General features: G+C 38.6%; 1 protein-coding gene across 2 annotated transcripts in view; it reads right to left on the reverse strand.

Moving 5' to 3' along the window:
* gsap (gamma-secretase activating protein) overlaps positions 1-23,440 on the reverse strand; it is a 46,379-nt gene that overhangs the window by 20,128 nt on the left and 2,811 nt on the right. The window contains exons 3-26 of one of the 2 annotated variants that reach the window (XM_005455638.4): positions 23,210-23,266; positions 23,028-23,097; positions 22,732-22,779; positions 20,081-20,169; positions 19,717-19,786; positions 19,527-19,576; positions 19,106-19,216; positions 18,960-19,016; positions 18,810-18,856; positions 18,623-18,708; positions 18,490-18,492; positions 16,650-16,727; positions 16,452-16,538; positions 16,150-16,242; positions 15,756-15,924; positions 15,292-15,382; positions 12,765-12,834; positions 11,985-12,064; positions 10,673-10,753; positions 10,243-10,365; positions 9,959-10,014; positions 6,751-6,782; positions 4,785-4,846; positions 2,924-3,019 (exon numbers count right to left, since the gene is read on the reverse strand). In XM_005455638.4, coding sequence (XP_005455695.1) covers positions 2,924-3,019; positions 4,785-4,846; positions 6,751-6,782; positions 9,959-10,014; positions 10,243-10,365; positions 10,673-10,753; positions 11,985-12,064; positions 12,765-12,834; positions 15,292-15,382; positions 15,756-15,924; positions 16,150-16,242; positions 16,452-16,538; positions 16,650-16,727; positions 18,490-18,492; positions 18,623-18,708; positions 18,810-18,856; positions 18,960-19,016; positions 19,106-19,216; positions 19,527-19,576; positions 19,717-19,786; positions 20,081-20,169; positions 22,732-22,779; positions 23,028-23,097; positions 23,210-23,266 — 1,806 coding nt within the window. The remainder of the gene's footprint in view (positions 1-2,923; positions 3,020-4,784; positions 4,847-6,750; positions 6,783-9,958; positions 10,015-10,242; positions 10,366-10,672; positions 10,754-11,984; positions 12,065-12,764; positions 12,835-15,291; positions 15,383-15,755; positions 15,925-16,149; positions 16,243-16,451; positions 16,539-16,649; positions 16,728-18,489; positions 18,493-18,622; positions 18,709-18,809; positions 18,857-18,959; positions 19,017-19,105; positions 19,217-19,526; positions 19,577-19,716; positions 19,787-20,080; positions 20,170-22,731; positions 22,780-23,027; positions 23,098-23,209; positions 23,267-23,440) is intronic. The other variant, XM_005455639.4, reaches the window with a different exon arrangement.

Here is a 23,440-nt window from a genome sequence, read left to right on the forward strand (position 1 = left end):
GTCAACCTTTCAAACAAAACAAATTCCTAGAAGCTTAAGCAGCTCCTTGCTGATGCAGTATGCAGGATGCAGGAGCAGCGTTTTTGTGGAGAAAATGGTCAAACAAAAGGCAATCAAGTGATTTAAAGGCACACACAAACACAGTTATCCCTCTGTGGCCTTCTGCTCCAATTTATAAAGTCGCCAATTTGTCTTAATGAACCTCAGCCCAGACAGGAAGCTGGATTTACCCGTGTGGGTCTCCTGTTAGCAAAAAGTTTAGTAACCTTGGGTAGAGAGCAACTTTTCTACTGCATAGTAAGTATATTCCAGCCTATTAGTTGCAATACTTTTTTTTTTTAGCAATTCATATTCGGCTATTAGCGAGGTTGTTCTTTGCCTTGACATTGGCTGTGTTATAAAAAGGAATGCATCTCCGTTGTCTGTGGCAACGGGGACAGGAAATAAATAACTATGACAATAATGTACTGCCGAGCTGTAATCTATCATAACAGAAGTTCCCCGGCTCTTAAAAGCTGTAATCTTTTTCACCGCCAACTTTTCCCCTGTGTCAATGCAACCATTAGTCTCAATAAGCACCAACAAGAAGGGGAGATGTTCTGTTTTGTAGTACCACCCTGAGTTTTTCCACATGAGTCAGCTTGATGTGAGTCAGTCTGCCCAAGAGTTAGTGAGCTTAAAGTCAAATGTGGCCCCCTGTTTCTCATAGGTGTTTGAGCTTCTTTTAAATAAGTCCGTCATCCAAATTTTCACTTTCACGCAACCAAAGAAAATAAATAATTATTTAAAAAATCATTTTCAGTCCAAAGGCGCAGGTTAAAGCTCGCGAGCCTGCCGTACCAAGCTGAGCCACTGACAGATCCAACTGTGAGCAGATGAACAGAGAGGATTTCTCTGCTCTTCTTTTTCTTTACTCTGTCATTTGCAATTCCACAATGCAATGTCCCAAAACATAATGCATCCTGCTTTCTATTTAATTCCCGCCTTACCCTTGGCCTGATTTAACACTGTTGTGTTGATATATGCCGTATGTCTGCTTTCAAGGGGCTCCTAACTGTGAAGGGACTCACCCCCCAGGAATACTAAAAACTGACTTTACAGAGCCGAGAACCTCTATTTGATACTGAAACAGAGGTTGAGAAAGTCTTTCCACTTGGATGTGCAGATCCTATCTGCACGAGCTGAACATTTTAATGAAAATTTTGTTTGTGCTTTGTGTAGCAAGTCACAGTAAAAATGGGGAAAATGTTCTAAAACTCTTCTAAACCCCTATTCTATTCCCAGTAGAACATAAAAACACATCAAATGGTTAAATTGAATATATACTCCATGCAATTATCCAGCAGCTACCCCCGCAGGTTTGCGCAGTGCTCACAGTGACGACTTCATCATGGATAAATTTCCCAGTAATACTGATAATTGCCATTATGTCAAAAGAAGTTGTTCATACTATTTCAGAAGTATCAGTTATATTTAAGTCTGTTTTTCCTGGGTGCAAAGAAAAAGACCATGGAAACTTGTTGTTATGCCAAATTTGAGAGATTTTACTGAAATCACCTTTTTTCCCCCCAGAATACCAGGAGAGCGATCACTGGAGTTTAGTGATAATGAATAAAAAACAATGCATAATAAATAAATAGCGATTTTTGGATTTTTTTGTTTTCAATGCAGTGACATTTTCAAAATAAAAGCCTCAAGTTATTTATTTGCTGCTTAGAAGTTGTTTTAGAAGAAGCATTACAAAATTAACACATTCTGCAAAAATCAGATTTTCAAAATAAAATATCTGATTTTCAGTTGATATCAGTTTATCAGCGTGCCTTATGGTTGCCAAACAACAGTATAATAGTATGCTTTTTTAAATAATAAAAGACTACTATTTAAATTGGGGTTTTTTATTTTAGAAGTACCTACTATTCTATATTTACTACTATACTTGCTACTATATTTAACTTTTTACAGTAACTAACAGTTTTCTTCATAGAAGATCTCAGTTACAAAACATACCAAACCCCACAACAGACAACGTCCGGCAGTAGCAACAATTACACTGCAATTACTTCAGAAACTGCAGAGTCTAGTTTGAACTGTTATTATTGTGTTTTTAAGACCTTTTAAGAATCTGGTACTTTTTCTAATGAAATCAGCTGACAGATGTATTTTGCTGACATGTCACATTTAAAAATGTGACTACTGATCTGCAAAATAAATGATGACTTTCTAGTAAAGTGGCTTTTTTAGTAGCTTTACTCCTCTGAACTATATTTCTAACACTAGAAGCATTTCAGCTACTTCCAGTGGGAAGCAAATGGTATTTTGTAAAGCTAGTTCAAAGCAGTTTTTCCATCAGTGCCTGTTGAGCGCTGATCTCTTGATATGGTTCAATGTCTTTAAAAACACACATCAGACACAATAGAAAGTCCCATCAGTGGTTTCATGTAACTCCAAAAATCAACAGGTGTCTGCAGTGCACAAAGAAACACCAGAGCAAAAATTTAGTCACCCCTCAACTTCTTCCTGGAACATACTGGCTGCAATTTGCCCCTTGGTGGATACATGAAACAAAAGAAAAGAGTGGATTTATGGATTTAGCAAGGGGGTCTTTAGAGAGAACTGATGGCTGCTGAGAGGACTGTAAGTGCGACCTGACAGATTCTAGAGCGGTTTTCTAAAATGGATAGTCAAATATTTAGTTATAGTGACAATTTTCTGACTTATACACTGTGTAATCTTTGCTGTGAGTGTGACAAAACATCACCCGAAAAAGATTAAAATTATGAAATAAGAAGAATGACAAATCTTTAAAAAAAATAGTTCAAAAAGGATACACAGAGCTCCTGGACCTCTCTCACACACAAACACACGCACGCACGCACGCAAACACACACACACACACACACACACACACACAATGTGTACCAACCAGTTTGGCTACATAGTTGACAACCAGCGAGTCAATCTTTTTCTTCCCCAGCCGAGGAAGGTGTCTGCTGAGGTGCTCTCGAAGCTTGTCAACTGTCTGGGATGCAAAAAAAATACACAAATTAACTTCTGTGCATGTGTGTGTGTGTGTGTGTGTGTGTGTGTGTGTGTGTGTGTGTGTGTGTGTGTGTGTGCGAGCACCGTCAAGTGAAACTTTGTGTGTTTTAAGCATACTTTGCAGTGCACTCAGCAGGGTCAAAATGAGTTCACCTCAAAAGCTTCCCTCAACTATGTTATGAAATTGATTTAAGCATGGAAAGGAAAGGAAAGGAAAGGAAAGGAAAGGAAAGGAAAGGAAAGGAAAGGAAAGGAAAGGAAAGGAAAAGGGTGAGCAGAAACGAAAAGAGTGAATGGAAAGAAAAAGAAAGAGATGTTGAGCTAAAAAATGTGAAAATGGAAGAAGAGATGGAGGGCAAAAGAGAGGAAGATAGCAAGACTGGGTCATTCTAAGAATAGCTAAAAGACTGCTTGCATCTCTACAAAACTCCATTAAATTGAAGCTATCTGCTCTTTGGAAACTATGCTGAGCACAGGGAAAACTAGGGGATATGAAATTGTCCATCAAACGATGTACTGTGGGAAAAAAAAATGCAGGACAGGGACCTTAAGATGGCCCTTTTTTAAAGTGTTGACTCATCTGAAGCAGAATGGGAACTTCACCTTAAAGATGACTATGGAGGAGAATAATCGGTTGTCAGCATTTCACTATGGATTTTTGGTGGCCTGTATGTCAACCAGCAGTGTAGGAAAAAAAAAATACTACAAGGAGATGTTAAGCTGTGGGAAATAAACAATCTGAGACTTTCACATGCATTTTACAATCAACTTGTTTTTACTATACACCAGTATAGTTAGTGTTGGCAGGGAGATAACACATCTATTACACATCTGAACAGCCCATCAAAAAATATATATATGTATGCAATTTTTAAAGACTACACGTAGCCTTTCCTCCTGTCTGCAAGGATTTGCTCACAGGCAGGACCCTAATGCTGTATTTGTGTCCTATTAGAATCAGGCTTGAAAGTTCCTGAAAACAAGGACAAGGAGGACAAGGAGGACAGGCTAATCCCACTGTCACTTAAAGTCACTGTAAACCCAAGAGATGGACCTACTGGGACCATCTCTTGGGTTTACAGAAAAGGTCCCAAAAAAAAAAGCAGCAGTTCTCTAGGTGAAAATGCCTTGTTGATATTAGAGGTCAGGGAAGAATGACCAGACTTCTTTGACCTCAAAATAACCAATAACTCAGTTAAGTAATCAAGACATGCAGAAGAGCACATCTTAATGGACAACAAGTCAAGCCTTGAAGCAGATGGGCTAAAGCAGCAGAAGACCACACCAGTGTCGTCTAAGAACAGGAAATTTAGGTTATAATTTGCACAGGCTCACCAAAATTGGGCAATGACTGTAAAAAGGTTTTCTGATCTGATGAGCCTCGAGTTCTTCTGCAAGGATTTAGTGCAAACAACAGGAAAGCATGGATCACTCCTCCCTTGTATAAGTGGTTCAGCCTGATGGCGGTGGTTTAACAGTGTGGTCTTATTTGATTTTAGAAATACACTCCTAAAACCTCATAAAAAGATCATGAAGAAAGAACCAAGGAAAACGGATCTCCCCGAACTGTTTCCTCAAATTTGGAGACACACTTTTTTAAACATCACTGTCTGCGTAGTAACATTAAGCTTTTTTTTGGTAGTAACTGAAACTCCCCAGCCAAAAATAAATGAAACATGCTTCTGGACATGAAGTCCACTTTATTTGTGTGTCTGCCAAGATGCAGCTATTGAGCGCTCACTCACCAGGCCTATGAGTGCCCTCTGTTGATGATCCTCCTCCTGGAAAAGCGGCACCAGCTTCTTATCTAGAAGAGAGCAGGCAATAGTGAAAAGTGCGCGCATAAAAGGGGCGTTTGAAGATAGCTTTGATGCTGAAGCTATGCCAAATTAATCAAGCGCAGGTAGGCACGTATGTGAGTCCTGGAACATCATTAAACAAGCCATCAGTAGAAATGTAAGAAACCAAAAAGTCTGATTTCTTTATGGATTTTAAATTTAAAATAAAAAAGAAGCTGAATATAAGATATTAATAGATTCTTTTTGAGCATTTTTTGCTTTAAAAATAAATCCCAAACCTTTGGGGGTTACGAAGCTGCAGTCCCGCCGTGTGTGTGTGTGTGAGAGAGTGCGAGAGTATTTTGGCATGGTGAAGTTGTTTTATGTCAATCTCACAAAAGTGGACCACACTGCAGCTTTAGATGAATTATTACATGCGTGCATACACAAATACACACATCTTTTGATCCCTTTCACACATGCAAGAAGTGAACTTTTTGATGTTACAGCAAAAAATGTTTTTTACAGATATGAAAAAAAGTGCTTGCAATGCACAGCGAACCTGCAGACTGTGCTGCCAGGTTCAATGTACGCCTTTTATCAGTTCAAAGCAATCAGCTGTTTTACATGTAGGTCGTGACCCTGAATTGAATAAGTGGATGAATGGATGGTTTAGATGGGGTCCCATAATAAACTATACTGCTGACATAATCATCAACAATACTGACAATGAAAAATAAATACGTGAAGAGTCATTTGAATTTAGTCTCTTTGGTTTTGCATCAGTTAGTGATCTCACTACATTATTTTGTATTTTCTTTGAGATCATCAAATTTTAATATAACTTGATTAAATATAAAACACCAATTTTAAATGATGATTTCATTTATTAAAGGAAAAAATCCAAATCCACCTGGCCCGGTATGAAAAAGGAATCACGACCCGACCCATATGGTGTTAAATTTTCATTTCTTGACTATCATGGCCAAAAATAATTCTTTAAAATTATAATATTTTAATACTGATAGAAAGTTTGGAAAAATGAGCCACATACTATCATATGTGTGTATTTAATTTCTATAAATATTTGATATCATGACATCCCTGCTCACAAGGAAACTGTAAGAGTCCAGCCAGATCAACACTGCCATCCCTTAAACCACACTTTAGCATGAATCAGATAAAGAGAGGTAAACTGGAAAATAGTATCTGTGAGCATAAATCTGCATCACTAATTCAATGCAATAAAATTACAAAGTTTAAAACGTCTTCTAGCAATGCAACAAAATCCAGCAGTCATGATCGCCCACATAACAAATTTAATAAAACACCAAATCATAAACTATTTACAGTGAAATTAGCTTCTTACAAGTATGCTATTATTTACAAGTTAAAACAGGAATGCAATCATATGTATGTTTTTAAAATCAATCTGAGGGAGGATGTGGGCATGAGATCATGCGTGTGTGTGTTTTTGTGTGGGGAATGTCCTGTGTTGTGTCTGACAGGTAACAGCTGCACTGGAGCTACGTGCGTCATACTGCATATGAGAAACACGTGAAAAGGGAAAGAAAATAAGGGAGTGAGCGGGATATGCAAGTACCAAGCTCCTCGGCGTTATGTAACCGCGTATAGCATTCTTTCTCTTGGCTTTTCTTTTTCTTTCTTTCTTTGCTTTTCTGCCTCCTTTCTCCTTCGTCTCTGTCTCATTCCAAGATAAATTAGTGAGGTAGTTTTGTTTAGCCACACACTCCAGTGAGCGTGAAGAATAGAGCCTCATAAGAATACACAAGCCCAAATATATTAACACACAGTATAGAGTTACATTACAAGTCTAAGTTTGAGTATTTATTATGTTCATGCTACAGTATGTCTGTGTACTTGTGTGTGTTGTGTGTCTGTGTGCCACATCAGTGTGCTTATGCCATCTTACCAAGACTCCAGGTGTCCACCATTGATAGAACTCTATAAAATAAGAAGCAAAGCTTTGTGTGAAAACAATCCCTCAAGCCAGCATTATAATAAGAGTCTTACATTTTAAGCTGTAAGCTGAGGAGGCAGTATAATTCTACATTTGCTGCAGTGTGCAGCAAAAACTATGAAAGCAAAAAGTTTGTAAGCAGGTTCCAGAGTTTTGCCTGGAGGATGCTAATTATAAACCAGAAAGGTGTTTGGTTGGCTCTCGGAAACAAACAGAGCAGGCTTTTAAACTATGGTGCATGCAGGTATGTGTCCATCATCAAGTCAGTCATCATCAAATGGTAAAGGGCTGTAGTTATGATTTCACTTTTCGGCTATGCAGACTTCTTTTATTCCTGCTAAGTGGTTACATTTGTGCCAAAAATAACTCAAAAGCTTGGATGCTGTGTGCTTGAAGTTTGAAGCTCGAAGAGAGGTTGATTAGTAGGCTGGACATTATGATCGGTCAACTAAATGTTTTCTACAGCTGTCTCAGAACCGTATCGATCACACTATTACTGGTGTTACTTTCACATAGAAAAAAAAGCACCACATCAGTAACCCTCTGAACTGATTCATTAGTTTTGGCAGTAGGAAAACAGAATAGACGTCGGCTAAACTAATTGAGCCTGTGTAACAAAGTCAACAGTGTGATTCGATTTTGTTAAAACACAAAAGCCAAAAAGCTGAGTGTAAACTTTGCACCAGCTTGTATATCAACAGCTTAACCACCAAATAGACATATCATCTAAAAACAATAAGCTAAGTTAGGATGTTCTGCCAACTTTTGTGTTTTTAATGCTTTAACTTTGAAAGTGAATCTATCAGGTTTGTTATTCCATACTGAAATACAGCCCTGGGGTTTTCTAGTTTACTCTGACTTGGATTATAGCAACTAAACTTCTCACATCAAATTCTGAGAAGAGGCTCCCAAGGGGTCCTAAAAGTTACGAAAGGAAAATCAGATACAACCCTAGTTCAGAAAATGTTGGGACATTGTGTAAACTGCAAATAAAAACAGAATGCAGTGATTTGCAAATCTCACAAACCCATATGTTGTTCACAAGAGCACACGGGAAATATATCAAATTGTTAAACTGAGAATGTCAGTTGCAAGAACATTTTGCAGCTAATTAGGTCAACTGGACGAAGTCAGTCAGATGATTGGGTATAACAAGAGCATCTTAGAGAGGCAGAGTTTATCAGAAGTGAAGATAGGCAGAGCTTCACCTATCAGCAAAAACCTGTGTTTACATCTTATGGAGCAATTTCAGAATAGCGTTATTTAATGTAAAATTGCAAAAAACTTCGAGTATCTCATTAGCTACAATGCATAAATATTAAGATTCAGAGAATCTGTAGAAATCTCTGTACGAGCCAGATGCAGGTTAAAGCTCTATCATGCAAAGAAGAAGCCATACTTGAGCATGACCCAGAAACTCTGTTGTCATCTTGGGGCCGACGCTCATTTAAAATGAACTGAGGCAAACTGGTAAACTGATTTGAGGTCGGACAAATCGAAATTTAATTCGTCCTCAGCAATCAAGCAGAGAAGGACCATCCAGCTTGTTTTCAGCCCTCAGTTCAAACGCCTGAATCTCAGTTCAAAACCCTGAACTGATCATGGGGTATAATAGTGATATAGAATTGGCAGCTTGCACATCTGGAAATGCACCATGATGGTGAAATGTATATACATGTATTATAGTTACATATGCTCCCATCCAGTTAATGCTTTTTTCAGGGAAGCCCTTGTATGTTTCAGCAAGACAATGTTAAACTACAACATACTACAACAGCATGGTTTACTAGTAATAGTTTCACCAGCTCATAAATGTGATAAAGAACACCCAGGACTGTTGAGCAGCTATAATCCTCTATCAGAAAAAATGGGATAACATTCCTCTCCTAAAAGTCGAGCAGCTGGTCCTCTCAGCTCTCAGATGTTTACAGGCTGTTGTTAAAAGAGGGGATGCTACAGAGTGGTAAACATGGGCCTGTTCCTGCCATTAAATTTGTGGTTTCTTTTTTAAATTTGTACATTTTGGTATGTTTTCTATGTTCTACTGTGAATAATTTGGAAATCATTGCATCCTGTTTTTATTTACATTTTACTCAGTGTCCCAACTCATTCACGATTGGATTTGTTGTTCTATTTTACTTCTTCTCTTTTATGGACGAGAGATTAAGCACCGTCAACAATAATTAGAAACTGTGAATTTCCAATAAAACATAATATGTAAACAGGCTGATACAGGTAAACACTCTGTGAATATAAATATAGAAGACCAACCAGGCATGCATCATAAAACAGGAAGGTTTTCATAATCTGGCAAAGTATTCCAGAAGTTGGAAGTACAATGTTTGTTGTACCTTTCTAAACAAAGGAAGACTTAAGCTTTCCCATATGTTAATGTTAAGTGAGTAGATCAGTGAGATACTTTTACAGGCAAGTTATCTGCTTTCATAGTCTAATGTTAAAACAACAGGGTTGTCGATGCAGGGATCTTGTCATGGAAAAAGATGCTGGGTGAGAGCACAACTCTGGCAGAAAAGGCTTAGCACAGACTGCTTGTCCTATTTAAGTGGGATACATTTGTGGGACTATAAATTGTTTAAGTCTTTAATAAATTAGGCCAGCGATCTGATAAGAGAGCAGTCTTTAGGGGTTGTGTTTGATTGGAACAAGTGGGCTTAGAGCTAACTGGCACTGAGCATTGATAGGGACCTAAATAAACATTGTTTGTTCAGGTCGAATAAGCAATTATACCAGCCACATCCTTGAAAAATGAGCACATTTCAAAGTTTTTTTGTTTTTTTGGCAATAACCTGGAGCTGTGTGCCAGTTTTGCAGCTGCTGTGACAAGTGCTATAATTTGAGACAATTTCAAACTGGATTTTAACAACCAATAACAGCTACCCCATCAGGCCAATCAGCCTATGCTTGTGAAAACTAAGGGCACGGTGCTGAAAAACATTCATTACAATGAAACCACCGGTGAAACTGCTGTAAAATGTTGACCTGGGAGCGGCTCATTAGAGAAAACTGTGCCTAATTTCAAAACTCATTGTTAAAAACACTGGAACATAATGTAGAGGTGCATTCGCCCCCCTCCTCTCGTTTCAGGACTGTGAGTCTGCAGCATATTTCTTAACAAATCTCATGTGGGAGGCAGACCTACTTCTTTGTGTTCTCCTCTATGTGATTCAGCTGGCTGGAGGGTCTCCTCTCGGACCTCTGAAACAAACACCCATCATGAGAGACGCCGAAAATACGCTTCCATTGTTTCACAAAATACCCCACCGGTATTTTGACAAGGACATACACATTTTCTCACATGCGTTCCCACCCCCACATCAACAGTTACCAGAGATCAGATGCATTTCATATACATACAGATACATGGGTGATTAACGGTCAATCAATACATGGGATGTTTTGACATGCACATACACCCACACTCACCATTTTGTCCCAGTCGGCCTGCATGTGTGAGGTTCTGTATCGGGGGTTGGGATCGGCATCAAGATATTTTGTCCTCTCTGTGTTCCACTGCAGCTCTGACCAGAAGCCCTGGAGACTCCTGGCCTGCTCACAGATGTACACAGAAGCAAGCAGCACCGCAACAGCGACAAAGCAAGGGCAAAACAATCGAGGATAATTACATCGGAGCGGTGCACGCTGTTTTACATATAAATGTATTATGGACATCTGCATTAATTTCAGTGATTTGTATTTGCATGGGTAATATTTAATGCAACACACAATCTCTCAATTTAATCGCTTTTTTAAAGTTTAGTTTTATTAAATGTTTCTCAAAACAAAATTGTGCTGCTCATTGTCACGTTGTTTCAAAATAACTCCAGGACTTCAAGTGTGAGAAATGTGTTATTACCTTCCCTTTGAAGGTAGATTCAGTTTGAATCTCTGTGGTACAAAACACACCAGGAACCTTCAGCAAACATTCTGGCACCTCCTAAAGCACAAATACAAAAAAAGTGTGTGGCTCAAAAGCAAGTGCGTCCACTGCATTTAAATCAATACTAACAGTACTGTCCAAAAGTCTTGTGGCTTGGAATTTTGGAATTTTGCTTCCAAGGAGCCAGGCCTTCTTGGAATTTTTTAAAAAGTGATCTTCTTTGGACATTAGCTGCTTTTTCACTCACCCAGTCCATCATTTTCAGAGAAGTGGGTTTTTTGTGTCCTAAAAAAGTTCAGGAAACCAGACAAGCGGCAGTAGATAGTATCAGAAAATCATGTCCTTAAGAATTCAATCCTATGTCACCCGAGACTTGACATGGTTCCAGTGAGATCCAGAGATCAAGAGAGGTCTGGCCCTTCAGTGGATCCATCTACTGTTTGCTGAAGCCTTAACAGAAATGATCTCAGCTGACAAGAAGCCATTCTTAAGAAACGGAAACAAGGAGAAAAGGCTGAGGTATGCCAAATTACACAATCAGTGGTGAAAGCAGTGTAGAGTAGAAAATCAGTGGAAACAGATGTGTAAATAAAACTGAATCATTTCTTTCCCAAATCTTTATCAGTATATACAGAGAAGTTCAGGATAGAGGTACAACAGTGAGTGTCTACGATCGTCTGTGACACACAGTGGAGGCTCTGTTATGGTTTGAGGCCAGAGGTGTTAGGTATCATGCCAAGACTGATGGGATGATGAACACAAAAAGTACCATCATCATTTTGATCAACCATGCAATACCTAGAAAACGTCTGATTGCCAACTGCATCATATTTCAGCATTGCAATGATCCCAAACACACTGCCAGTACAGTAAATAATGTAATACCTGGGTAAAAAAAACACACTAACACTATCAGTCAAGGATTGGCCCCACCAGAGCCCAGACCTCAGCATTATTGAAGCAGTGTGGATCATCTTGACTTGTAGAGAACCGAACAAAAGGTAGCAAACATCAAAGAGCTTTGAATTTGAAGAAATTACAAGAAAGCTTGCCGAGGAGAGTTCACACTGTGTTGATGTTGACTTTCAAGCTTGTTAGATTTGTACAAACTCTGTTTTTACCTTTTCCATCTATGTTCACGTTTCAATAAACACCACAATACAAAGAAATTTGCAAAAGGGTAGGGGGATGCTCAAGACTTTTGCATAATACTGTACATTGAGTTGCCACTTTCAATTGCAAATGCCAAGGTATTGCTTGCGCAAAGATATGTATATATGTGTGGTACCTTCTTGTCGAATACAGAGGAGTAAGGCAGGATTTTATCCAAGCTGAGAGCCTTCTCGTAGCTTATTCTGTACAACGAGGCTGTGTGTGAGAGGCAGATAGACAAGCCATCAGAAACAGAACAGACAGACTGGCTTTTAAACATGTAGAGTGTTTTATCTAGGCATAGTTAGAAGGTAAATGAGGCACTTCAGCCCATGCCTCACCCCTATCACTAGGATATATGAGTGATGACAATGTACTAATGTATCCTTTATTAGGTCACAATTATTGTCTTCCTATACTGTATGGTAACACCTAAGTTAATATTACTTCTTAATACAATAGCAAGGTGAAATAGTTATTGCAGTGCCAATTAAATGCAAATGTATGCAGCCAGCTGCTTACAATCTAAGGCAGTCGTTGACTCTCTGGGTGATGTTTTAAATATGAAAATATAATCACGTACTATTCCAAGGATTTCTTTACAGGGAATGCCAAATGCATTGTTAGTCAGCTTGGACTTAACCATATTTGCAGTAGTCTGTACAAACTATGTGTCTGTGAGGTTTCAGAGAAGCCAAAACTATTTTCAAACTCTACATATCTGCGTGTGGCGCCACTGGCACCAAAGCCAAACAAAACTGATGAAACCATTCATCTTAGTGCAGATAAGATGCAAACAATCTACAGTCACAAACAGAAAGACACACAAAAAGGCAAGAGAGCAGTGAGACTCAAAAAGAAAAAGGAGAAGTGATACTCAGGAGAACTGTGTACCCATTCTCCAGCTGCCACTGACCTAAAATAAACTCCTGGATCTGATCAAAAGATTCAAAGGTGTTCACGTTGTCACACAGCCATTCAATAACCTAGAGACATGATAAAAACACAAGGAGACGATACCAGTAAAAGATTAGTTTATAGTCGTGCTATTCATGTACATTTCAACAGTGACCTCAACAAGTGACTGGTAATTTTCTCATATCCCCTAAAGGAATGGTTCAACATTTGTGAACAGTAAATTAATGGGATTGATACCGGAAGCTAGCAGAGAGGTTAGTTTCGAAAGTTATTTTAAAAGTAGCCAGCTTGTCCTAGCTTCTCATCGCTCGTTAGCTGATTACTTAAAAAAGATGCAACCTCCAGGGCTAAAAATTAGTCTAAAGTAGTAACCGCCCATGTTAAAATGCTCAAATTTACAAAAGAAATAAACATGTTCACAGTGTGATTTAAAGTTTATTAAGGTACAAAATGTGCTATTGAGGTCACAGCCCTCACAAGAAGCTGTTAATTGTCTGCTTAGGTGTCACCTCTGCTAATTCTCTGCTAATAAGTCTCTGAACTGGGCCTTCTGGAGTATATTTAATACAAATGTCTGGCAAAAAATATGCCTTGTGGTTCACTGTAACAGCCAGTTTGTTTTTTGGTGAGGTAGATTCTAATATTTTATCTGTATGCTACTAATAATTAGCAAGTACCTCTAGCTCTGTGAAACACCCATATGGTGTGTTGATGCACCATGCTAACCAAGCTATGCCGTGTTAGCTAACAACTTAAAGTAAGGTGAACTGATAAATAGCTTCTCAGGTAATTCAGAGTGAGAACGCAAATTAGATAAGCATACTTCCAATGTTTTTTATAGCTCCAAAACCTGTGGCACTGTTACAGGAGAGACAGCTCTGTTACAAGAAGAGGCCAAAATGTCAGTAGACATAACAAGAGCTAATTTACAAATGCTAGGAAGTTAGCGGTAGCGGTGTGCAATACTGCAAATTTTAGTGTCTATTCCCTGCCAAGTAAATACAGGGGCCAGTATTACCGATACCGATACCAATTCTTTTAACTTGTAAACGCAGCTTATGTATGAGAGAGCAATGTGTCATGATATGAATTGCCATCAATTTGCAAATTCTGAACTCATTTTATTAAATCACTGCAATTTCCACAATAATTAGCTAACACAACAAAACAGCTTTTAATGAATTCTGAGACTGCGTTTTTCAGGAATGTAAAGGTTCCAGTCTCTAAAGCAGTTTGGACCAACTACTGTTGTTTAATTGTGTTATAGGCTATAAATAAAATAGAGGTGACAGTCAACACAAAAAGGTTCTGATATCTTCCATAGTACATGATTGAGGTCCGTTTTTTTCATTTCCCCCCCAAAAATTGAATTTCAGTGACCTACATATTGAACTTGGAGGACAGACCAATGTTACTATTGGTCTGATACCAATCACACATTGGTATCGATAATATCGATATTTAGATCAATCCTTTAGTCAGTTAGTTTCATTAACACACCCTATGCTGAAGAGGGAAGCAAGAACTTCAGCATTTTACTTTTGTGAGCATCCTGATGTCAGCTGGGTACCGTGTTTGGTAATAGCTGGTGAAGGCTGTAATCACAGATAATAATTTTTTGTATGATCTTGCTTTGATGTATAAAGACCCTCGCCCTGTAGCATAAGTCAGAGCTGAAGTAGAGTCAGAAGACAAGTTAGAAACAGAGTAACTTCATTTATGCAGTATTCCCAGTATTAAAGTTTCAAACTCTATGAACATTTTGTGCCACTTTATCAAAGCCTCGACTACACTGGTGCAGAGTCTACAAAGGATATAAAAGTTCTGTATGGTGTCCAATTTCCCACTGATAGCTTGCACTAATGAAGCTGGCGACTCATTTAACCTCTAAAGAAAGAATTTATGACAATCTAGAACATCTTAATTTAGTAGTAACACTGATACAGTCTGAGTCACAGCACCGTGCCAAAACAAAACACTTTCTCCCTTTCTCTCTGTCTTTAACTCTGTTTGATCTCTGCCCACTTCTCTTCTCTCCTCTCCCATTTCATTACAGCATCCCATCTTTTCTGTCTTTCTCTCTGTCTTCTTCCCTCCGGCTAACCAGCTTCCAACTCAAGGTTGACACCTACCGCATTTACACAAAAGTGCAGAAAGAGCGCTTTTTCCTACATTTATCTACTCACTTCTTCTCAGTTGTACATCTTTAGTTCTTTAGGGAAATTGCCTAACACTGACCTTGAATGTTTACTTATTCAAACAGTTGCATTCTCCACTTTGTTGCCTATTTATCTTGTCTTTTTTGTGCGTTCTCCACTTCAAGGAGAACTTATTGATCTTGTAAGTTTGTTTAAGACCCAATAAAAATCAATGACTATTCTCCTCCTGAACTTGTTCTACAAAAAGACAGTCAATTTGTTTTGAATGTGCTGGAAAACAAAGATGATGTTCTGCAGAGCAGTACATTTCCTTTGAAGGTAAACATTTTTGTCCACGAAACTCAATTATTCTCTGTGCATCCGCACCTTTAGCTCCAGGTTTGGGTCAGTTCCCATGTAAACCAGCAGGCAGTGGAGGGCAGCCAGGCGCTGAGGGTCAGCTTTACTGCTGGGACACCTTGAATGCAGGTGACATATAATAAATACACCATAATATAGAAAAAAGCATATACAAACACACAGGCAGAGGCACAGGCAGAGAGCCAGCAGTCAGGTACTACATTGTGATATATGCATGCTGTTAAAAAAGTGGATTTAAGTTTCAAAAGTGAACAGAATGAAAAATTGTCCACTAAACAAAAAGAGAAAAGAGCCATTGCTGCATCTTTATCGAGCTAGGAGGTGACTCCTGGCGAAAGTTCAAGTAAATGCTAAATTTATTTCAGAAAGACACTGCAGGTGTACGCACACCAAAGCCTGTCTGCTCCGTTCCTGCCTATATCTTCTCCTATGCACTCTTCTTCCTCTTCTAAGTTTTGAGTCATGCCCACCTAGAATTTGTGTCTGAACGCAGGATCTTCAGCAGGTAGGCGGGGCTGAGCTCGGCACTGTGAATCCTGCCGGTGGCCTGGTCCAGCAGACAAGGGCTGGACTCATCCTCTGCATGCAAAACTGTGATGTTGGCTGACTGACACTGCAGGCCCAGGTTCACATCACGACCTGCATGTTGTGGAGTCAGACAGACAGAGAACAAGGCATGGACACCGAGTTAAATCAGCTCATTTTGAGGCGCACGTCTTATTGACAGATAAGGCAGCTTCCTCGTTTAAAAGTCATGTGAGAAATAAACAAGTATACATTACAGAGGGGAAAGAGGATGAAAAAAATGCTATTTCTGCCACTGCTTAGCAGAGGCACTATTTCTTTTGACAAAACTTGCCTTACCAGAGAGAAAGAGGGAGTGACAGAGCATCTCCTGCTGCCTGGTGTTGATACAGTGGAGGAAATAACCCTGCAGGTATACCAGGATGTAGTAACCTATATAAAAAAAGCCACACAGCATCACTGTCAGTTAGTATGCTTCAGGCACACCAGGCATTTCTTGGGCTCTGTGCAGATAAACACATTCATCTATATTTGGTGTGCCTGTGTTTCTATTTGAAATTCAACCTAAAAACTCACAAATATTAGGATGCAGATATGTGTGTGTGTGTGTGTGTGTATTATATATCTGTGTGTGCAATGACCTATGGGAATGAAGAGCGGATGGAGCTGGGTGGCTTTCTGTGGCGATGCATCACTGCCCAGAGACACCCTGAACTTCTTGCTGCAGTCTGCAGGAAGTTAAAAAAAAACACATTTGTCTCCTTGTGCTTGAGATAAAAACTGTAAAAGAGGCAGTAACAGATAGAGGGGAAAAAAATTAGGAGCTAGCACAGACACACCTTTGTGAACTAAAACCACAGTGTAGAGAAGTTCGTGTTTGTCTTGAAGAGGCTGGGTATAGCAGATGCACATGCTTCCTAAGAGTAAAGCACAGAACAGGGAAGTTGCAGATCAAACCATGGCATTATTCATGATAACCAATGAAAAAAATTAGATCAGATTTATCGTCATATACTATTATACCATATACTCTATTCATATTGTTAATATTTAACATTACTTACTTTTTAATAGGACAAGCAATAAGAGTGAAATACTGAGATTATATTCAGAGGTTATAGAGTCAGCCATATAGTAATTGTAAAAATTACTCATGCCTTGTTAAAGGTTGGAATTCTGATTTGATTATATTATTTTGAAATAATTCGACCTCTTTTCCTTCACAGCACATTTCTTTGTGTAAAAAAATAAAAAATCTAAATGAGGAGAGTGCTCACTTAATCCAAAAAGTTAAATGTATTTCTATGGATGCTTTTAAAATTCTACAAACAACATTTCAGTGCATATGCATGCCATTACGAGCTTCTTACGGTTGGCAGTATATAAAAATATACTGAAAACTTTATTAGGTACACCTTGCTAGTACGGGTTGGACCCCATTTTCACCAAGATTCAACAAGGTGATGGAAATATTCCTCAGAGGTTTTGGTCCATATTGACACGTAGCATCACATAGTTGTTGCAGATTTGTCAGCTGCACATGAGTAATCTCAAATTTCATCCCAAAGGTGCTGTATTGGACCTAGTGACTGTGGAAGCCATTTGAGTACAATTCAAGATGATCTGAGCTTTGTGATATGTTGGAAACAGCAATGCTGAGGGAGGCCATGGTGTTTAAACAATGCTCAGTGTGCAACGAAAACACCTCCCATGTCATTACACCACAATGTTACATTTTTTCATGTTGTTTAACCAATGGGACACTCATCAGGCCCAGCAACATTTTTTCCAATCATGATGACGCGCCATCAAATAAAAAAAATGAAAAATGTTTCATCATAAGGTGAAGGTGATCACTCAGAACAACTTTTTTGTACCCCTTTAGAGTGACCCCCCCGACAAACCATGGCCCACAGTATAGCTGGTACCAGATTGGGTTGGTCAAGGGTTCCAGACTTCCTTTAATTTATTACCCACCTATATACACACAAAGAAATGTACTGTTTACTACATATTCATGCTTAAGAGAGAAATGTGTTGACCACTTTATATTCATGCTTGAGTATGAATACAAGGCTTTAACATGCAGAACGAGTCTGCAGTCTGATTTTTCCCTAATTAATGGTAATGGATGAAAGTCAGTATAAGAAAGTAAATCCTGAAAGATTTACAAGCTGCTCGAGGCAGATGTTACTCTTGTATTCACATTAAAGCTCAAATAAAGCAGTTTCATTACAGTGGAGCTCATCTATAGTCAATGCGATTCTGTCCCTCTTTCTGTATGCCATTAAACCGTCTATGTTTAATCATGCAGCACAAAAAAGTAAAAAAAAATACAGGACAAAAATCTGAGGAGTGTGAATATAACCAGGACAGCAGCATGAGCCAGAACAGATAAATATTAAGTGAGAAGGATGACAATGATGAGAGGAACTGACAGATCAGCTGAACAAATCGGCTTGTGAATTAATCACTGGCAAAAGCATCATCAGTTGTGATGCTACTGGAAAACACCTCTGAAGCTTAAGGAGGCTTGTAAGATTTGCAGTCATCTCAGTCTCCAGATGTTGATGGTAATTGGTCAGAACCTCATTATAAAGTGATCATCTCCACAAATCCTTCAATCATCACTGAAATTGTGAAATGGCCAAGAAGAGGTCAGCTGAGGCGGGGACTTACCTTCTTGTTTTTACAAGAGGGATAGAAATCGCACAAATGTATCAAATTAGTCTCATGATCTGACTTTTCAATGTGAGAGTATTAAGCATGTGAATAGACATCCGGTGCATGGATGTGTGTGAGGACGTCTTACCTATTTTATTTGTGAATACTTGCAACTTAACAAGCTCCTGCTCCGACCTTTCAGTGTGATAATGGTCGAAACCCAGATTTGCAAACCTGTCATCGAGACAAACACAAAAACAAAAACAATGTTCAAAGGAATGCAGAATATAGAGCCGACATATTTCTATTTTATACTCTGCTAAAAGTTGCCTTACTTGACTGTGCGGAAGGAGTTGGCAGGCAGTTCTAAAGGGAGCTCGAACTGTTATCAGAGCGGTATGTTATTTCAAAGTAAAAGCATAAACAACAAATACAGAGCACAAAGAGTGGCATGTATTAAAATATAAGACACAAAGATAGCATACCACAATTTCACAGTTATAGCTTGGGTAAAACTGAACGCTTCGGAGCAGAAACTTTTCCTGCAAAAGACAAGCCGTACATTTTGCGTTAATCAAACAAGTCCCGGGGTATCTGTTGCCATATTTGAATGCGAGTTTGTATGCATTGCCTTAAATGTGAGATAGTAGAGTCTTTGCGTGTGCCTGTCCCACTGGACCCAGCAAAAATCCTCCACGATTCTCACTGCCGTTTTGGACAAACGTTCGGGGTTCATTATCACCTGGTCAACACACAAACAAATGAATTCAGCCACACTGAATTGTTAATGCAAGTCTCTGGCAGAAGACATGCAGTGTATTTTGAGAAGGAGGTTGCAGCAGTATATTCTTTTCACCGGGTTATGCAAATACACCCCAACTGTTTTGCTTATTAATTACTAAATTCGTGCACCCTTGGAAAGAATTTATGTCTCCGCAGAACTGCACAGAATCTACCAGCCATGAAATCCTGCATGCAATTTATAGCTCAGATGAGTCAACTATCTGCAAACACTTCCTTCACAAGAAAAAAAAAAGCAATGTGTAGCATACCACTCTATATCCCTCCTGCTTCGTTAGCATCACGTGGTAGAGATCCACATCTAGATCACACAAAATGATAATTATGCAAATGCAAGAATGTACGGTAGAATATACAGTATGTATTATTTTTATTCATTATCATAGTTCTCTCTGGATTCTTGTTACACAGGCAGGCCAGCATAAGGACACAGTTGCTTACATCTATCTTCAGTTAGCAGCAGCAGATGGCTCTCCAGCACTGCTCTCCTGTCAGTTTCATGATGGAGGAACTAAGGGGAAAAAAAGCCACGGGAAAACTAAATGAGTGGTTTCCAACAATTTGCCAGATGAAGCTGAAAATTTGCTGCTTTTTATTCAAGGCTATGAACAAAATTGATGAAAAGGCATGACTGTAGAAGAGAAAGTGGAGAAAAGGGGGTACACTGACTTTAATTAATTGATAGAACGTAAACTAGAGGCCATAAAAGATATGTAGTATGACAGTCATGCCCCTCTGAGCACTAACGCTTCATAACTGCGACGTAAGCGCTTGTTTGCAGTAAAATGTGAATGAAACACTCTACCTGCACTTTGACTCTGAAGTCCACTGCCTTGAGGACTTTAGTGTTGTTAATAGGATGGATCTCAATCAGGAGAGTCAGGCATTTTGATACTACAAAGGTAGACAGGCTGAGGTTAATATATTCACTGATTGAAAATGCTGTAGAAAAACAGTGTATTTAAACTGCTTTAAGGAAGTGGTTCCCAACCTTTTTGCAACTCAAGTACAAAAACTTCAGAATAAACCATGCATAATAATTTTATATTTAAATTTAAGATCAAAGATGATCTTGTTTTCAGTATAAAGGAACATGTTTATGCTTTCTAGGGAAGATTCTTTGACTTAAAACTAAATGTCTCTATGCTTATCTTCATTAGAAACTTTATCTTTGAGTTATTCTTAAAAGGCTATAGCAAAAAGGAGCATATCTATATATAGGCTTCTTTTTGAATTAGTTAGGCCTAATTAAGTCAACTGGACTGTTTGAATATTTTAAGAGCTGCAATGACAGCCTGCCTTATTTTAAGACATTTAATCAAGTTTTCTTACAGCCATAACTATTCTAATATTTAGAAAGTTTTGATTTAAATTTAATAGACTATTTTATGAGGTTTCCCCACTAGAGGTGGGTTAAATAATCAAATATCGATAGTATAGACACCAATGGCATATTGGTACCTATATATTGGTATAGTGTTACTATTGGATCAATACTAGGAGCAATACTTGTGTCTGTTTTTTAGTATTAAAAAAAACATACAGCACATCCCTGTGCAGGTGGAGGCTGCTGTGCTTGCAGCTAGAACTGCACTATATAGCTATATCTAGCTATATAGTGTTATATTAGAAATACAGACAAGAATGGGATAACTGTCTGAAAATGTTACTATTTGACATCTTTTTTAAATCAGTTTTATCCATTTCTGAAGTGCTTTCAGCTTACCATTTGCTAACAGATGAAAAATAGTAAAGGTAACAATAAAAACTGCAGTAGTAATAGTTGAATTTTAGTTAATAAAGTTGGCTGTTTACTGTTTGTTTAGGAGGTTTGGATCTTAATCTTTCCTAAGTTTTAGCGTCTGTCTTTCTGTTTGTCCGTGTTTGCAGTTCATTTTTCTGTTTCAGTCATTTCCTGCTTTATTTTCTTTGAAAAATCCGCCTGTTTACTGACACACTCATCCAAAACACGGTGTTTGCTATGTAGCGAACTAACAAGGGAGCAAGTCCAGGCAGCTGTTGATACACTATGGACACTTTTTGGATGCACTGCTGCAAAGTTATGCAACAGATGTTCCTAATTATCTCTGGTGCAAAACAAAACATCTGCACTACAACATTTTTGCTATTTTTGGATACAATACATGTTGTAGTTGAAGCAAAAACAGAGTTTGTACAAATCTAACAAACTCGAAAGTTTATATTTGGTGTGACCACCTTCATTCTTCAACAGTCTCTTAGGCAAACAGTGTGGTTTTTAGGTTAAGATTTTTAGCCAGATTTTAGGCCTGGCTCTTCCTTTTTTGTCTTTCACATGTCCTTTTTCATCACATTTGACATATGGAAATATGTCAAGTTTCCTTTTGGGGAATCACCATGTTAATGTCTCTCAAACTGTATTATCTTGGTTCTTTCCTGAGTTCCCTGTTATGTGTTGATAAAACACTGCTCCAGTTAGATAGCTTTTTCTGTTTAAGTGACTCATAGGTCAGTGTTAAGTGTCTCAACAAAGACAAAATTCCTCTGAAAATGAAATGTACCAGAGTTGGACTGAGAATGAATAAACAAGCAGCTAATGTCCAAAGAAATACTTTCAAAGAGCTTTAGAAAGCCTGGAGAACTATAGCTCAACTTAAATATAAAAAGAAAGAAAAAAGAAAGAAAGTCTGAAGTGAAATATAAAATGTAAAGAAAGTACTTTTGCACATTACTATACTTTGGGTACACTGTAATCACTAACAAAATGAAAACTGTTACAATGCTATTTCGTACTAGTCATGCATGTTTGTTACTCCTCGCAAACACTACATAAGCAAGCCACTTCACAACATATTGCACAGAGCATATTTCATTCTTTGACACAAACACGCCTCGGTGCACGTGTCCCAGTCAGTGGAGTGCAGTGCGCACTGCTTCTGCACACTACTTTATGGTGCATTATATATTAATGCTGAAATTTAGAACGGCAATGAAAATGTCTGACAATTTATCTTGTGAATGAGTCGACAATTCAAACACATTTTTTCCTATTTTTTTAGTTAGTTTTACCTCCTACTTTTGTCCCTCTTTTTGCAGTTGTGGTATTTCCAAGTGTCTCCATAATTCCCTGTTTTTGTCTTGGCTTTTTCTCAGTTGCATGGTTCTTTTTGTTAGGCTTCTAGTTGATGATCCTGCTATCTTCTGCAGGATAACGTTTTCTTCTCATTGATAACTTTTCTAATTCAGCATCCTGAATTTGGGCCCAAATCAAATATTGTTCAGTTGTCCATACTGCTAACAATTTCAGCTAGTATCAATTAGGCCACACTTAAGTTTACTACTTTAAATGTGTACTTTTAAGCCCTCTGGCTACTGCCAAAAATAACCCCTGGGGTATTTGTACCCCTGGTTGAGAATCACAGTTTTAAGAGAGGTTTAATGTCACAGTCTATGGATAAAACAGAAAAGGGATGTTACTTGGATTGAGGCGCTCCTCTCCTCTGGTATTCTGTGCCAAGCTGACAGCTAGGAGAGAAAAAGCAAAGTTGGCATGTCACATGACTGAATTGGAACATATTTCCCACAATAATGTCTCCGGTGGTTCTTCAGGCACTAATCAGCATCCGAACAGCATCATCTTGTCTTGTACTTGTGGGTTCATGCGTTGCAAGATCTGAAACTGCTTTCTCGACACGGGCATTTAAACTTGATCTGAGTTCAAGAAGCCGGTGTTGTTGCTGATAATTCATTATCTGCACAAGACAGAGGCTCACCCAGCAGTGTCTCCTCTTTGTTCAGGGAACAGCTGCTGACACACACCTGCTTGTCAAATGTGTACAGGAGCTGTTGGGGAAAACACACATGCGCACAGTCGCATGAGAATGTGTGCATGATTGCAAAGTGTGCAAAACTTAATGGAATAATATAGGGACACACACACACACAAACACAGTACCTTATTCTTCTTGATGTTCGGGTCATATTTCCCAATCCTGGTGGTACCTGTTGCTCCCTATGAGAACATTAGTACATTAAGTAAAATATTACATTGTACAGTCTTAATCTACCAAGAAGAAGTATCTACTTTCAGTCTGGCATCTTCACCGCATCAGCATGTACGGAAAGTCATCCTTGACTTCTTTATTGCCTTGGCCGACCCTACAGATCATCCAGACAAGACCTGCCC

The sequence above is a fragment of the Oreochromis niloticus genome, linkage group LG17, assembly GCF_001858045.2.
Source record: "Oreochromis niloticus isolate F11D_XX linkage group LG17, O_niloticus_UMD_NMBU, whole genome shotgun sequence".
Classification (NCBI taxonomy): domain Eukaryota; kingdom Metazoa; phylum Chordata; class Actinopteri; order Cichliformes; family Cichlidae; genus Oreochromis; species Oreochromis niloticus.